Source organism: Meles meles, chromosome 4, assembly GCF_922984935.1.
Source record: "Meles meles chromosome 4, mMelMel3.1 paternal haplotype, whole genome shotgun sequence".
Classification (NCBI taxonomy): Eukaryota; Metazoa; Chordata; class Mammalia; order Carnivora; family Mustelidae; genus Meles; species Meles meles.
In genome coordinates, this window is record NC_060069.1 from 102,254,902 (window position 1) to 102,271,230 (window position 16,329).

A 16,329-nucleotide genomic window follows, 5' to 3' on the forward strand; every position below is an offset into this window, starting at 1 on the left:
TCTCAAATAGTTCAGAGGCGAAAGTTTTTTGTATTGTACTGGGAAGTATTCTGTAAGTGTAAGATTATTTAAAACAAAAATAAAATGTAAAGTACATTTGAAAGAAACTACAAGATTTAAAATTATCATTATAATGATTCAATGTTATAATAATGTTTCTCTCCCCTGCTTCTCCCCTCTCTCTTTTTTTCTTTCATTGCTTCCTTTCCTCCCTTCCTTCTCCTTCCCTCTCCTTCTTCTCCATGTTTGCCTTCTTTTCCTCCCTTCTTCCTTTTTCTTTCTCAGCATTATGCTTGAATGTCACACACAGAGCCCTGATCAATCTTCCAGGTGCGTTCAGAAAGATTGTGGGTTCAGAAACATTCTTCATATATCCCCACTAAAAGTAGCAGATATTGTAGGTAAATAATGAAAATGATGACAGTTAAAGATTACCATCCTAAAAAAATATTATAGTGATTATGTGTTTACTTATATGCTACCCCAAATCTCTCTGTTCACCAGAACAATTTGTTTTTATTAGTTGCTTCTGTGCAGGTATTACTGACTAAATAATATCATGAAATTATTAGGGTATTCAGAAATAATGATGTTTTACTAATGCTTACCTTACCTACCTCTTATAATGAAGAAGTGAAAAATATGGGAAAAAGTTCTCTGTGAACTATAAAGCACAAAAATGTTAGCAGAGTTAATTAAAAAATGTTGATTACATATTGAAAAAATGTTAGCAGTCATTTAATTAGCAAGAAGTATTTAACTATACAGAAATCTAGTATTAAATACGACGTATCTCTACTACAAATTCCTAACTCCAAGAAAAATTACCAACACTGATGTATCAGTATGATGCGGATTTTCTCCACATTATATAATAAAGCAAAGGCAGAAAAGCTTTTCACCTTTTCACCCTCTGTAACAATCTGGATAGCATTTGGGATGAGTCGAGCAGTTTTCTCCTTAGTCATGAAGGTTATGTTCTTTAATGCAATACAAATCTAAACACACAAAAGAATGAAAAATTATTATATGGATTTTTCAGAAACATGTACAGCACAAAATACCAAGTATTACATCAACCTAATCCAGAATATTCCACTGAAAAACATGAAGGAGTTAATAATAATAAGTACATGCTTTCATTCTCTGAGAAAAACAGGGTAGGCAGTCAGACATTCTCCCCCATCAATAATTTCCTCCACAGCTCTTATCTCTAAGTTTAGGATAGAGTGTGAAAAGACATGTGGGTGTTCAAGTTCCATATTAACACATACACACACAAACAAAATTCAGACAGTCTGTCACATAAGACATGATTTTGGCAGTAAAATGGATGTATGTTCAAGCTTTTTTCAACCTGAAATCTCTTTCTCAAACTGTATTAAATATGTACAAATGGAGCTCGATGTACTAAGAAAATAGATTACATACTTCAACAGTATATATATTGTATATATATCTATTACATGCAATACAAGTACAATATACAAATATAAATATATATATATAATTACTTTGGAACCTAAAGTATATTATTTTTAGGAAGACTGCATATATTTCTACCTATGCAATTATTTGTATCAACAAATCAAATCCAAATACATCTTACTGTAGTTTCCCATCTGAAGATGTTGCTATAGAAACACAGCCAGTTTTCTGAAAGATATAGACGTCCCTGAAGCAAAATGTCCCTCTGAAGAGCACAAGCATAATCTAGATACACAAGAATAAGGAACAGCTTATTCACAAAAATCTGGCAACTTTATAATCTCATCCTACTTTAACACACGAAAAGTCATCGCTCTTTGTTCATTAGTTTGTTTGTTCATTCAATCACTCACTCATTCAGATACTTTGGGCACCATACACCAGATATTTTGCTGGAACTAGCATTACCAAACATGGGCCTTGCCCTCATGGAACAGTCTAGAAGGGAAGGTATACAATAAACAAACAAATAGAAAATAAGTATAATGATCAAAGTGTAGAGAAAGCTATGAGAGACTATAACAAACAGGACACAGGTATGAGGGGATTGGGTAGGTAGAGAGTATATCAGAAAATGTAGTTTGTTTTTTTTTAAAGATTTTATTTATTTATTTGATAGACAGAGATCACAAGTAGGCAGAGAGGCAGGCAGAGAGAGAGGAGGAAGCAGGCTTCCCGCAGAGCAGAGAGCCCGATGCAGGGCTCGATCCCAGGACCCTGAGATCATGACCTGAGCTGAAGGCAGAGGCCTTAACCCACTGAGCCACCCAGGCGCCCCAGAAAATGTAGTTTTTAAACTAAGAACTAAAGGTCAATAAACGGTCAGCTGGACCATGAGGAAAGAGTATGTGCGAAGACCCTGTGGTAGAAAGAAAAAGCAACCTGAGCAACTATACAGAAAACTTTGGGCTAGAGAAGCTGCAGAAACTAGATCATGTAAAATTCACAGGCTAAGGTAGACTGTGAACTTTACAAGAAGCCACTGATGAGGTGTTTTGTTTTGTTTGCCACTGATGAGTTTCAAGTGGAAGGGGCCCGATCAGATGTGTATTATTCAAGACTACTTTTTTCACACTGTGAGAACAGATTCATATAAATGAGTTGAAAGTCCAGGGGAAAACTGATGGTGGCTCAGACCTAGAAATGACAGTGTTAAAAGAAAGAAATAGTTTTATCTAACTACTTTACTCAAGTAAATATACTTGAAATATTTAAGAGGTAATACTGATGGGAGAGTGGTGATTAGACATTGGAAAAGGGTGAGGAAGGGGACAATAATTACTCCAAAAATTGTATAGATTTTGTTAGTTTCAAAGTTGATCCTCTCTGCCTCAGCACTAAAATCCAGCAAAATCAGGAGTGTTCGGTAAATGCCACTATCCACCTGTAAGTTAATACCATAACTTAGATTTGGCTCTTTGGCGAATGTAAACAGTATGGCTAAATTATCAATAATTCAAGATATAAAGGGGTGCTGTTGATGGAGTTTGGGGATATAGGTGAGGTTTGGTGGGGTGAGCTCTGAAGCTGACAAACAAGAAAGAATTCTTGAGACATCTCTGGTGCAAAACGGTGGTTTATTAAAGCACAGGTACAGGACCATGGGCAGAAAGACCAGCTGTACTGCGGTTGTGAGGGGTGGCTGATTATATACTTGGAAGTTGGGGGAAGTAAGGGAAAGCGTTTCAAAGAACTTTCATATGCTGAAGAGGACCCACCTACAAGATACCTACAAAATACTAGAGGCCATGACCTTGTCAAGTTAAGGTTGTTTTCCCCTCTAGCAGGGTATTAACATTAAGACAGTTGGGAGATGCCTGGAAGAATGTCACACATGTCCCTCCCCAGGAGTGGGAAGTCGGGGGGTGGGTTGCAGGGTGTCAGCTTTTGCTTTGCCTTCTGCTCTCTCATCACTGTGAGAAGATTTAGTTTAACTGATAAATTTAAAAACCATATAAAGTGATTAACAATTTTAGGAAAATGTCATTGAGGTATAAATCTCAAAATATTTAAATTTAATCATGTTAAATTTCTAAGCAAATACTAAAAATTGAGCAAAGTAATTCAGTCTTGCAAAATGTTTCCTTCAGCAGAACAAAACTGAGATGCCCCCAAACAAAAATCCTAGTAAATAATTAAGTAGATTAAGTTACTCATTATGGGTATGCATCTCCAAAACAGGGATTGGGCTCAAGGTCACCTTGAGGTGTCCTGAAATTTTTTTTTTTTTTTAAGATTTTATTTATTTATTTGACAGATAGAGATCACAAGTAGGGAGAGAGGCAGGCAGAAAGAGAGAGAGGAGGAAGCAGGCTCCCTGCCAAGCAGAGAGCCCGATGCGGGGCTCGATCCCAGAACCCTGGGATCATGACCTGAGCGAAAGGCAGAGGCTTTAATCCACTGAGCCACCCAGGCGCCCCACGGTGTCCTGAAATTTTTATCTAAGCCACTGAATCATTTTATTAATTTAGTGCTTCTTGCATTTCAGATCAGAAATACTTGGCACACTTACTAAAACACAGATTGCTAGGCCCTTCCCCAGAGTTTCTGATTAAATATGTCTGGAGCAGGGTAGAGTTTCAAGTCTAACATGATCCCAGTTAACACCAACACCGCTAGCCTATGGACCTCACTATGAGAACCACTGCACCATTTTACATTAACTATGTTCAAAGCTATACCAACCAACCAGATTATTTTAACTAAAGACTGTTTGACATAGATTGGCAGACTTTTTTCAGTGTTTTAAAAAAGGGTTTCCCTGGGGCACCTGGCTGGCTCAGTCAGTTAAGCATCTGACTCTTGATTTCAGCTCAGGTTATGGTCTCAGCGTGGTGGGATAGAGCCCTAAGTCCCATCCTGCTCCAAATTCAGCAAGGAGTCTGCTGAAGATTGTCTTTCTCCCTCTCCTTCTATCCCCCCCCCCCACCTCTAGGAGAGAGGTTAAAAAGGGGAGGAGGGTGGGAGTCCCAAAACAGATATATTTTATTGGAATAAACTATACCTCAATAAAAATTTTTTTATAAAATGCTTTCTAGCAATATGGCCCATGGAGGAAATGAAAAAAAAATTTTTTAAGCCAGGAGATTTTACTTTTATTTTTTTACTCCCAATTTTCCTACTGATAAGCAAATGTGTAATTATCATATCAGAAGGCAATATTCTACCTGATTTGAGTCAAATAACAATCTGATTCATCTAGAATGGAATAAGAAAATGTTTATCAAAAATTGGTCTATGAAAAAAAATTGGCCTGTGGATTTTATAACTTTATAATTAGTGACTAGAAAGATAGAATAAAATTAAGTAAATTAACCAAGCAACATAGATCACTTTGATATGTGTGTTAACATCAACTAATTAGTTATTACATAATCAATTTTGGAACAATTGAATGGCTCCAATTCTTAAAGATTTATTAACTATAACACAACAAAGGTTAGAGTAGAAATATGTACCAAGTGTTATGGAAATACAGATGGAGTGAATAAGCACCATATACTTCTATAGTAAGATTGCACAATAAACAAGATGTCCTATTTATAGTTTTATCAAAGGATTTAGACATCATCCACCCATAAGGGAGATAACAGTGAATTAAAAGAATGTGTTCTTAAAAAATCATGTCAGGAAATATATATCCCGAAGTATTCTTTTTTTTCCAAAGTATCCTTATCTAGCAGCCATCACCTATGGGAGCACAATAATGCTAACATTGTTTTAAAAAAGACTCCAGAACAACATTTTTAGGATTGCTTTCAGATTTAATATTTAAATTATAAAAGAAACCATTCTTGGGCTCCTGGGTAGCTCAGTGGGTTAAGCCTCTGCCTTGGCTCAGGTCATGGTCTCAGGGTCCTGGGATCGAGGATAGAGGCCCACATCTGGCTCTCTGCTCAGCAGGGAGCCTGCTTCCCCCTCTCTCTCTGCCTGCCTTTCTGCCTACTTGTGATCTCTGTCAAATAAATAAAGTCTTAAAAAAAAAAAAAAAGAAACCATTCTCCTTTTTCATTTTTAATTTTTTTTAGAGAGAGAATGAGCAGGGAGAGGTAGAGGAGGAGGAGAGAGAATTCCAAGCAGGCTTCACACCCAGTATGGAGCCGGAGGTGGGGCTTGATCCTACAACCCCGAGGCCATGACTTGAGCCAAATCAAGAGTTGGACACTCAAACAACTGAGCCGCCCAGGGGTGACAACCAATCTCCTTTTTTATACCTTACATTTTTTTTGTGTTGTTTGTTTGTTTTTTAAGATTTTATTTATTTATTTGATAGACAGAGACCACAAGTAGTCAGAGAGGCAGGCAGAGAGAGAGGAGGAAGCAGGCTCCCCGCTGAGCAGAGAGCCCGATGCAGGGCTCGATCCCAGGACCCTGAGATCATGACCTGAGCTGAAGGCAGAGGCTTAACCCACTCAGCCACCCAGGCGCCCCGTGTTGTTTGCTTTTTATTGAGACAACTGTAAAGGTAAATACAAATTGAAAAAGAAAAAAATTAATTTTCCCTGGTGCAATAGGGGAAAAAAGATTCCTTCTTCACATCTCTTTATTTTCCGTACAAAATTTATAAATTCTTTCTTGCTCCTCTCAGATATATGTGAATCTTTTTAAAAGCTAAATAAGCCCCTGGCCAGTTTTACAACCCAGGAATGTTTTCTTAAGGACCTAGCAGTCACCTGTTTAAAATGTAAACATCAAGAGAGATAGTACCCTTTCTCCCCATTTCTGTGATACAGTAGAAGCTTAACTTCAGTGGGCATCTCGCTCCAAGTTGTAAAACTAACTCTTGTCATAAAGATTTAAGTTTATTTTTCCTTTTCATAAAGCCAGTTAGCTAAAACAGAGAGTAGTCCCAATTATCAGGTGAATTTATGATGAACTGTGTGCAATAAATAGTACTATCAGTCCTCTTGAAGACTAGTTATCATTTATCTTTAGAGCATTTGTAAAGGGTTGCAACTGTTTGGTTATTTAAAAAGGTGAGATTTCTGTCCTTCTTCACAATCTCTTTTACAGATTACCTGTGATGCAAGTCTCATTCCAGCTGAATGCTTATTCAATAATAAAACTGTTTTCTTTCTTTTCTACTTTTGTGGAGTTTTCTGGATGGGTAGGATATTTTCTTTTTTTTTTTTTTTTTAAAGATCTTATTTATTTATTTGACAGATAGAGATCACAAGCAGGCAGAGAGGCAGGCAGAGAGAGAGAGGAGGAAGCAGGCTCCCCGTGGAGCAGAGAGCCCGACATAGGGCTCGATCCCAGGACTCTGGGATCATGACCAGGGCTGAAGGCAGAGGCTTTAACCCACTGAGCCACCCAGGTGCCCCGGATATTTTCTTTTTAATTATATTTCCCCAACATAACATTTTCTTTGGCCAGGATTAAGCAAGAAAAAAAGAAGGTACAAATGAATATTAGGAGTGAAAATATGGACTCCAGCTAAAGCAAATGCTTTTATAAATATTCTAGGGATAGTTAGTTGTCCTAATCAGGGATTCACACTTGGGATAGGTCAGCTAACAATTAAGACTTTAATTAGGACTATACTCCTTCAGCAGCTACTGTAAGCCCTTCTGTTATCTTTATTAACTGTTTAAAAAGAAATGTTTGGCTAATCAGCATAGTCACATTAGAAAAGGGATTTCATTAGTGAAATTAATGGCTTGTTTATATTGGATGCTATCCATGGGGTCACACTGGTGAAATCAGTTGCATAAATATACATGGACTGGTTAAAATCTTTTAGAGATCCTCTTCATCATTATTATTATTATAAGTACAGAGAATAAGAACCTAGTAAGCTTTCACCCTTACGTATGGCACTCAAGTGTTATCCTACAACAGTACTTCTCAAACTTTAAGTGCATATAAATTACCTGGGAATCCTACTGGAGGAAGATCTGTGTCTTCTCCCTGACACATTTAATTATTCAAGCATTTATATCAATATAGACTGATGGATATTTATTTTATTCTTCAGGTTTAATCCAATATTGTCATTATTGATTTTATTATTGCTCAAATTATTCTGTCTTTGACCATTGGGAGTTTTTTCAAGTTGGCTCCTTTTTTTTTTAAGCACTTCCTTATTTTCTGGCACTGTAAGACTATAAGATACTCCACAGTCACTTATCTTGTATTTTTCATTGTCCCAGCCCCAGAATGGACCATTTTTTTTTTTAAGATTTTATTTATTTATTTGACAGACAGAGATCACAAGTAGGCAGAGAGGCAAAGAGAGGGAAGCAGTCTCCCTGCTGAGCAGAGAGCCTGATTCGGGGCTCGATCCCAGGACCCCGGGATCATGACCTGAGCCAAAGGCAGAGGCTTTAACTCAATGAGCCACCCAGGTGCCCCTGGACCATTTTTTCAAGGAGCTCTCATTCACCAGTTGAATGACATCTTGCTTATTCCCAATTATTACTAAAGATACTCTAAACAATCATGCACAGGACTTTTGTGAACACAGGTTTACAGTTCACTTAAGAAAATAATTAGGATTGGTTAACTGTATGTGTAACTTTACAAGAAAATGCCAACTTGTCATCCAAAGCAGCTGCTCCAGTTTGCACTCTCAACACTAACAGACGAAAGTCTGCTGAGCAGAGAGCCCAATGTGGGGCTCAATCCCAGAACCCTGGGATCATGACCTGAGCTGAAGACAGAGGCTTTAACCCACTGAGCCACCCAGGTGCCCCAGTTATATACTCTTTTCGAAGACGGCCAGTCCTGTTCATCTTTAAAAAATCAGATATGGGATTATCGACTATTTTCTCTCGGTCTGTAGCTTAGTATATGTGGTATTAATTCTACTTTGTAAAAGTCTGTATTTTTCCAAATTTTATAAAATGAACAGGTTTATTGTATCAGGGAGAGAACACTACAAAATGTAAATTTTTAAAAGCAAATTTACATACTAAAAAATACCTAGAAAAGTTATGTGAACAATTTTAACCAAAATTATATGTAGGTATTATGATTACTAATAGTTTTCAATTTTTTTCTTTATATTTTTCTCTATAGCTTTAATGTTTTATACTGAGTATATGTCACTGTATCATCAGACTCAAGATGGCAATGACAAGTATGATAAATTTTGTAAAGGTTCCTATGAAAAGTATTTAATTTCAAGTGACAAACTGGCAAGAAACATTTGCAACACACATGAAAAAGATCTAATTTTTTAAACCTCTAACAAGCTACTACAAATTAAGAAAAAGACAAACAACCACCAGAAAAATGGGCAAGTTTATGATGAGAAATGTTCACAGGAGAAGAAATACAAATGGTTTACAGCCATATGAATAATGTTCAACCTTCTTTATAATTAAAGAAATGCATATTTAAACAAGGATGAAGTACCATTTCTACCTACCAAATTCTACTAAAGCAAAGTTCCTGAGGTGTGGCAAACAGGTACTTACAGACACTTAATGAAAATGCAAATTGGTGAAGCCTTTTGGAGTAAATCGGCAACAGGAAACTTTTTACATTATTTTTTGAAAGATTCTGTTTATTCATTTGACAGAAAGAGAGAAAGACAGTGAGAGAGGAAACACAACCAGGAGCAGAGGGAGAGGGAGAAGCAGATTCCCTGCTGAGGAGGGAGCCTGAGGTGGAGCTCACGCCCAGTCCCAGGACCCCAGGATCATGACCTGAGCCAAAGGCAGACGCCCAGTGACTGAGCCACCCAGCTGCCCCTGGCATCGGTAAACTTTTTAAATGCTCATTACCTTTCTGCCACAACTTAACTTCGTAAAATTTATCCTACAATATGTGCCGCATATATGTGCCAAAACAAATGTAAAAGTTTCAATGTAATACTAGCAGAAATAGTAAAAGACAAGAAGCAAGCAAAATGTCCATCAATAAAGGATTTGTTAAATAAATTATGGTACAAAGTTCATTTAGTGGAATATCAGGGAGGCACTGAAAGAACAAAGTGGATCCTTAGGTAATGCTAATAAAAAGAGCTCAAAACAAGATTGAAAGAGTAAGGCACTGTATGTTCTAATTTAAATTCCGTTAGGGATATATGTATATGCCTCTTGAAACACTTGCAAAAAATGTCTGTAAATATACATTAAAAATCACTAAAAGTGGTTACATAGGCCAGGAAGAATGTTTCAGTAGTCTTGGTCAGAAGGACCACTCACTTCCCATTCTATGCTCTTATATAGCGTTTGAATATTTTGTCATAAGAATGCATTACTTTCAAAAGTTCTTAGAAGTTGTTTTAATTCATTATAATGATATTTAGGTACTAAGCCGGACTATCTAGAAATTCAGTTACATTTTATGGAATATTGCCCAACAGTACCAGAAATCAGAAATTTCTATGAATAAATGAAATATACACTAAAATTTTGATTTTTACTTTGATTACAAAAAATCTGTATTAAGCTTATATCAAAAATAAAGCACTTTTTATAGGAAAAATGGCTAAATTTTTCCTCTTAAAGTCTATTTCAAACAAAATCTATCTGAAAGATTTCATGAGGGCGCCTGGCTAGCTCAGCTGGAAGAGCATGTGACTCTTGATCTCAAGGTCATGAATTCGATTTCCACGTTGGGTATAGAGATTACTAAAAGAATACATAAATAACTGTTAAAGAAATTAAAGTTTACATGAAAATAACATAGCCCTACTTGTGAGCTCTCTCTTTCTGTTAAATAAATAAACAAATAAAATCTTAAAAAAAAACCAAGAAAGAAAATAATATAGCCCTAGAAAATTTTATAAAATTGCTCTATAATCTGTTAAGGAATATATTTTTCCAGGGAAAGGTAATATATATTGAACATCAAATTTAAAAATTTTCCTACAAAATCGTATGAAACAAGCACCAGAAGAAATTGTGACAATAATTTTCTTTTAGTTCTATTTTCTTAGCTAGTACTTTTTTATTTTTTATTTTTTATTTTTTGGTACAAAATGGTGGTTTTATTAAAGCATGGAGACAGGACACATAGAAGTACTTAATATTTTTATGTGAGAAATCACTCCTTCCCAAATTACAACTTAGTTTCTTACATTGCCTAATATGATGCTTATCTTCAAAAATATTTTCAATCTAGCACAAAGGCTTAAATTTTCTACAAATATTGTCACTTTTTTTTTGTCACTTGTCAGTTCTATTTTGATAATGAGGTAGTAAAATTTTTTTTACAACTTCCTGTCTTTTTTTACCTGCTATCAACTTCTCTGTAACAGGTAAATGTGTGAATTGTCTTTTGTATTCCTCATTCCTGTCTTTATAGGTGGAACTCGAAATCTGCAACAATAAAAAGATTAAATTTCAATGCAGTTATAATCTTCATTAGATTAACAGAAATGTAGTCTTCGAAAATAAGTTTAAAATGGGCTGTAAATAACATGCTTTTCATGCAATATTTTGTATGTTTTTATATGCAAAACCACATACATAAACATTTCAAAAATCACCAAAAGGAAGCTCCCAGCATGTTGGAGTAAGGAGTTCAACAAATTCTCTCTGCAAAAGCAAAGATACAGCTGGAAAAAAAATGTCAAACATCATCTCAAATTACTGGAAACAGGCATACAATAAACTGAGAAGTATTTGTTCATGAAAAATCTACTGAACTTCGGAGCAGCAGAAGTCTGTGGCACTGTTTCCTTGACCAGTTCGCATTACTCTTCCTTCCCCCATCAATAAAGTCAATGTGACAGTTCTACAGGCCATGAAAACTAGGAGCTACGCTGACAGAGGTGGCTGAGTTGATTCAGGGTGCAGAGCAGAAAAGCTATGCCCCAAAGTAAAAGGGAAAATTCTGAAGCTGTCCACAAGAGTGTGAGGTTGCAGTCTCAACTGGGGCCATAAACAAGCCCACTGGCAGATTCGCAGGGGACTTCACAGAGACCTTGGAGGAGAGACAACCATAAATGGGCTTGATAAACTTCCAATGTATTCCTAACTAAACAGAAGTAGCATGCATGTGTAACAGAGACTAGAGAACTCCCAATCTATCCACACATTCGTGGCTACAGAAATAAGTTTTCCTGAAGGAAAACATAAAAATTGAGACAAACTTGAAAATGTCCTGAACACTGAATGCGTTCCCCAACCTATTCACAGATCTCTCAACAGAAGGGAAAAATACTACCGGCTCTGTGCATTCGAGCACAATTTCTTTTTCTTTAAATTATTTTATTAACCTATAATGCATTATTTGCCCCAGGGGTACAGGTCTGTGAATCGCCAGGTTTACACACTTCACAGCACTCACCATATCACACACCCTCCCCAGTGTCCATAATGCAACCATCCTCTCCACACCCCTCCTCCCCCCAGCAACCCTCAGTTTGTTTTGTGAGATTAAGAGTCTCTTATGGTTGTCTCCCTCCCGATCCCATCTTGTTTCATTTTTTCCTTCCCTACCCCACAAATCTCCCCACTCTGCCTCTCAAATTCCTCATATCAGGGAGATCATATGATAATTGTCTTTCTCTGATTGACTTATTTCAGCATAATACCCTCTGGTTCCATCCATGTCATTGCAAATGGCAAGATTTTGTTTCTTTTGATGGCTGCATAGTATTCCATTCCATTCCACCTCTTCTTTATCCATTCATCTGTTGATGGACATCTAGGCTCTTTCCATAGTTTGGCTATTGTGGACATTGCTGCTATAAACATTCGGGGGCACGTGCCCCTTCAAATCACTACATTTGTATCTTTAGGGTAATACCCAGTAGTGTGATTGCTGGGTCATAGTGTAGCTCTATTTTCAACTTTCTGAGGAACCTCCATGCTGTTTGCCAGAGTGGCTACACTTGAGCACAATTTCTGACCAATCACTGGCTGAAATAAGGGGTGAGCACTGGGAAGTCAGCCTTAAAAATAACAACAACAACAACAAACTGAGAAGAGACTAGACAAACAGATTTCACAGATTTACTCCAGGATAAGTTACTAAACAATCAGAAATCATCGGTGATAAGCTTTAGGGGCAGAGAGAATGTGATCAGAATCCATGGTTGCTGCAATACATCATCTAAATTGTACAATTTTTAACAAAAATTATGAAACATGCAAAGAAACAGAAAAACATGACTCATAATAAAGAGAAGAAGGCAACAGAGTCTTTCAGGGTCCCCAGATACTAGATTTAGCAGACAGGAACATCAAAGCAGTTATTATAAATATAATCAAACAACTGAAGAGAACCACACTAAAGAATTAAAGGAAGGGGTGCCTGGGTGGCACAGTCGGTTCAGCATGCAACTCTTGGTTTCGGTTCAGGTCATGACCTCAAGGTCCTGGGATCAAGCCCCACACTGGGTTCCACACTCAGTATGGTGTCTGCTTGGGATTCTCTTTCTCCTTCTCCTATTTAATGACATTAAAATGGTATCCTAAAAAATATCTGACACAAAATTATTACTATTCTATTCTCCTGCCCCTCCAGCTCATGCTGTCTCTCAAATAAATAAAATCTTTAAAAAAAAAAAAAAAAGAATTGAAGGAAAATATGACAATAATGATTCAACAACCACAGAATCTCAACAAATACACTTTTTAAATTCCTTTAAGGAAAAAAAAGACATTATGGAGTTGAAAACTACATACACTAAAATAAAAAATCCACCAGAAGGGCTCAACACAAAATTCTATATGGCAGGGAAAGAATCAGTGAACTTAGATTAGCAAAACTTACCTAATTTGAAGAATAGAATGAAAAAGACTGTAGAAAGTTAACAGACTCAGAGGTCTGTGAGGCAACATTAATTGATTCAAAATATAGAATAACAGAAAGAAAAGGGAGACAGAAAAACATTCAAAGAAACAATGGTTAAAACTTTCAAAATCTGAGGAAAAACATTAATTGATAGATCAAAGAAGCTCAATTAACCAAGAAAAGACATTCTGGGATGCCTGGGTGGCTCAGCTGGTAAGTGTCTGACTCCTGATTTCAGTTCAGGTCATGACGTCAGGGTAGTGAGATGGAGCCCCACGTCAGGCTCTGCACTCAGCAGAGAGTCTGCTTGAGATTCTCTCCCTCTTCCTGTGTCCCTACCCAACTCTCATGTGTGCTCTCTCTTTATAAAATAAATAAATAAACCTTAAAACATACACCTTCTTTTTAAATTTTTTTAATTTAAATTCAATTAATTAACATATAGTGTATTTTTAGTTTTAGAGGTAGAGTTCAGTAATTCATCAGGCTTACATAATACCCAGTAGTTATTACATCACATGCCCTCCTTAATGTCCATCACCCTTTTACCCCATCCCCCCAAACCCCTCACGTCCAGCAACCCTGTTTGTGTCCTATAATTAAGAGTCTCTTATGCTTTGTCTCCCTCTCTGATTTCACTTTGTTTTATTTTTTCCTCCCTTCCCCTATGATCCTGTTTTCTTTCTTAAATTCCACATGTGAGTGAGATCATAATTGTCTTTGTCTGATTGACTTATTTCGCTTAGCATAATACCCTCTAGTTCCACCCATGTTGTTGCAAATAGCAAGATTTCAATTTTTGATGGCTGAGTAATATTCCATTGTGTATTTATACCACATCATCTTTATCCATTCGTCTGTCAATGGACATCTGCTTTCTTTCCATAGTTTGGCTATTGTAGACATTGCTGATATAAACATTGGGGTGCAGGTGACTTTGGGTCACTACACCTGTATCTTTGGAGTAAATACCTAGTATTGTAATGCTGGGTCATGGGGTAGCTCTATTTTCAACTTTTTGAGGAACCTCCATGCTGTTTTCCAGAGTGGCTGCACCAGTTTGCATTCCCACCAGCAGTGTAGGAAGGTTCCCCTTTCTAAGCATCCTCGCCAACATCTGTCATTTCCTGACTTGTTAATTTTAGCAATTCCATGTGAGGTGGTATCTCACTGTGGTTTTGATTTGAATTTCCCTGATGCCAAGTGATGTTGAGCATTTTTTCATGCATCTGTTGGCCATTTGTATCTTCACATCCTTCTATGTTCTCCCTCCAACTGCGTATCTTTAGGCCATTTTACTACTCCTTGTTAATAAAGACATCACCAGACAAATAACACAAGTAAAATTATTTAATTATTGAGAACAATGTGACTGGCATAATAGAAAGTCACTCTTAGATGTGGCTCATAGGATCAATGTCATGGCTTTTAAGTTCACATCTCATATCTAATAAAAGGTTTTTTGGAAAGGCAGATAAAGAATGTTGGGTTAGAATTTTTCTATTCCTTTAGATTTGGTTTATATGTGCTATTTAAAATTTCTCATTGTTGGGGAGACTGGGTGGTTCAGTCAGTTGAGTGTCTGCCTTCAGCTTAGATGATTTTGGGATCCTGGGATTGAGCCCCAGTCAGGCTCCCTGTTCAATGGGGAGTCTGCTTTTCCCTCTCCTTCTGCCTGGCCACTGCCCCACTCATTCTCTCTCTCTCTCAAATAAATAAAATCTTTCAAATTTCTCATTATACTAGATAATCAAAAGGATACACTTAGGATGAAGCCTTAATTAATATCCAATAACACATTACTATCTCAGGTATTTTCCATATTCTCTATGTCATTTATTAAATATGTTAATTTATTCATAATTTCTTAGAAGTCATGTTGCTTTTCCAAAATATTTTCCCATGTTGATGTTGTCATCTTTAAAGAAGTATAATGTTTAAAGATTTTATTTATTTGGGGGGGAGGAGGGAGAAAGTAGAGGGGCAAAGGGAGAGGTAGAAGCGGACTCCCCACTGAGCAGGGAGCCTGACCCAGGGCTCAGTCCCAGGACCCGAAAATCATGACCTGAGCTGAAGACAGATGCTTAACCAACTGAGCCACCTAGTCGCCCCCAAACTGTACTTTTTAATGTTACTAGTAACCTCTACTTTGCAAATCCAATAATCATTTTTCAGGCCTCACTCTACCTATCACAATAAGTCACTCTGTCCTTAAAAGACATTAATCACTTTGAGGAAACCACACTTCCTAAGATTTTAACTCATTAGCCAAATCTCAGTTTCTTTTGCTAATTCCTGCTCTACCACCTAAACATTGGAGAGAGGTTCTAAACATTGGAGAGTCTACTTCTTTTTTTTTAATCCACATTTTTTCCATTGGTGATCTCATCTAATCTTTATAAATCTGTCTTTAAATGCCATCCATACTCAAAGTCTCCCAAATTTACTTCTCTATTCAATCTCTCTCCTGAGATTCAAGTCATAAATCCAATAACCTACTAGACTTTTCTATTTGCATATCATATATGCATCTCCAACTTGATTTTCTCAACCCCCAAAACTACTTCTCTCCTGTCTTTCTCATCCCCTAAGTGATGCTTCCATGCACCTAGTTGCACTGATCAGAAATCTAGGAATCATTATCCTTGACTTTTTTCTTCTTCCTCACTCACCACATCTGACTCCATCAGTAAGCTGTTTGTCAAACAAGCCAGTCTTATTCCTACCTCCTGCCTGTCCAACAGAGTACCACTTTCTTTTCCCCTTCCCCACATGATTCATCTACGTTCTTTCCTTGTCCCTGATATAGGGCTCTCTCAAATGGCACCTCCTCAGAAAAGCTTTTCCAGACCATCCTAATTGAAAATGCTACACCCTTCCATGTGATTCTCTATACCTTACATTTCTCTATTGTCTTCTCTTACTACCTGACATAACACTACATATTTGCAGGGAAAAAATACAGAGAGAGAGAGAGAGAGAGAGAGGGGCAAACCATAAGAGACTATTAGCTATATAAACTATAGAAAACAAACTGAGGGTTGCAGTAAGGGGATGTGGGCAGGGAATGGGCTAAGTGGGTGATAGGTATAAGGAGGCCACTTGTTATGATGAGTACTGTGTGTTGTATATAAGTGATGAATC

The 16,329-nt window shown here is 37.0% G+C and overlaps 1 protein-coding gene across 1 annotated transcript in view; it reads right to left on the bottom strand.

Annotated features, from left to right (window-relative positions):
• The window catches only part of GRAMD1C (GRAM domain containing 1C), a 91,410-nt gene that overhangs the window by 59,511 nt on the left and 15,570 nt on the right, over positions 1-16,329 (bottom strand). The window contains exons 3-5 of the mRNA XM_046001298.1: positions 10,676-10,760; positions 1,610-1,713; positions 903-998 (exon numbers count right to left, since the gene is read on the bottom strand). Coding sequence (XP_045857254.1) covers positions 903-998; positions 1,610-1,713; positions 10,676-10,760 — 285 coding nt within the window. The remainder of the gene's footprint in view (positions 1-902; positions 999-1,609; positions 1,714-10,675; positions 10,761-16,329) is intronic.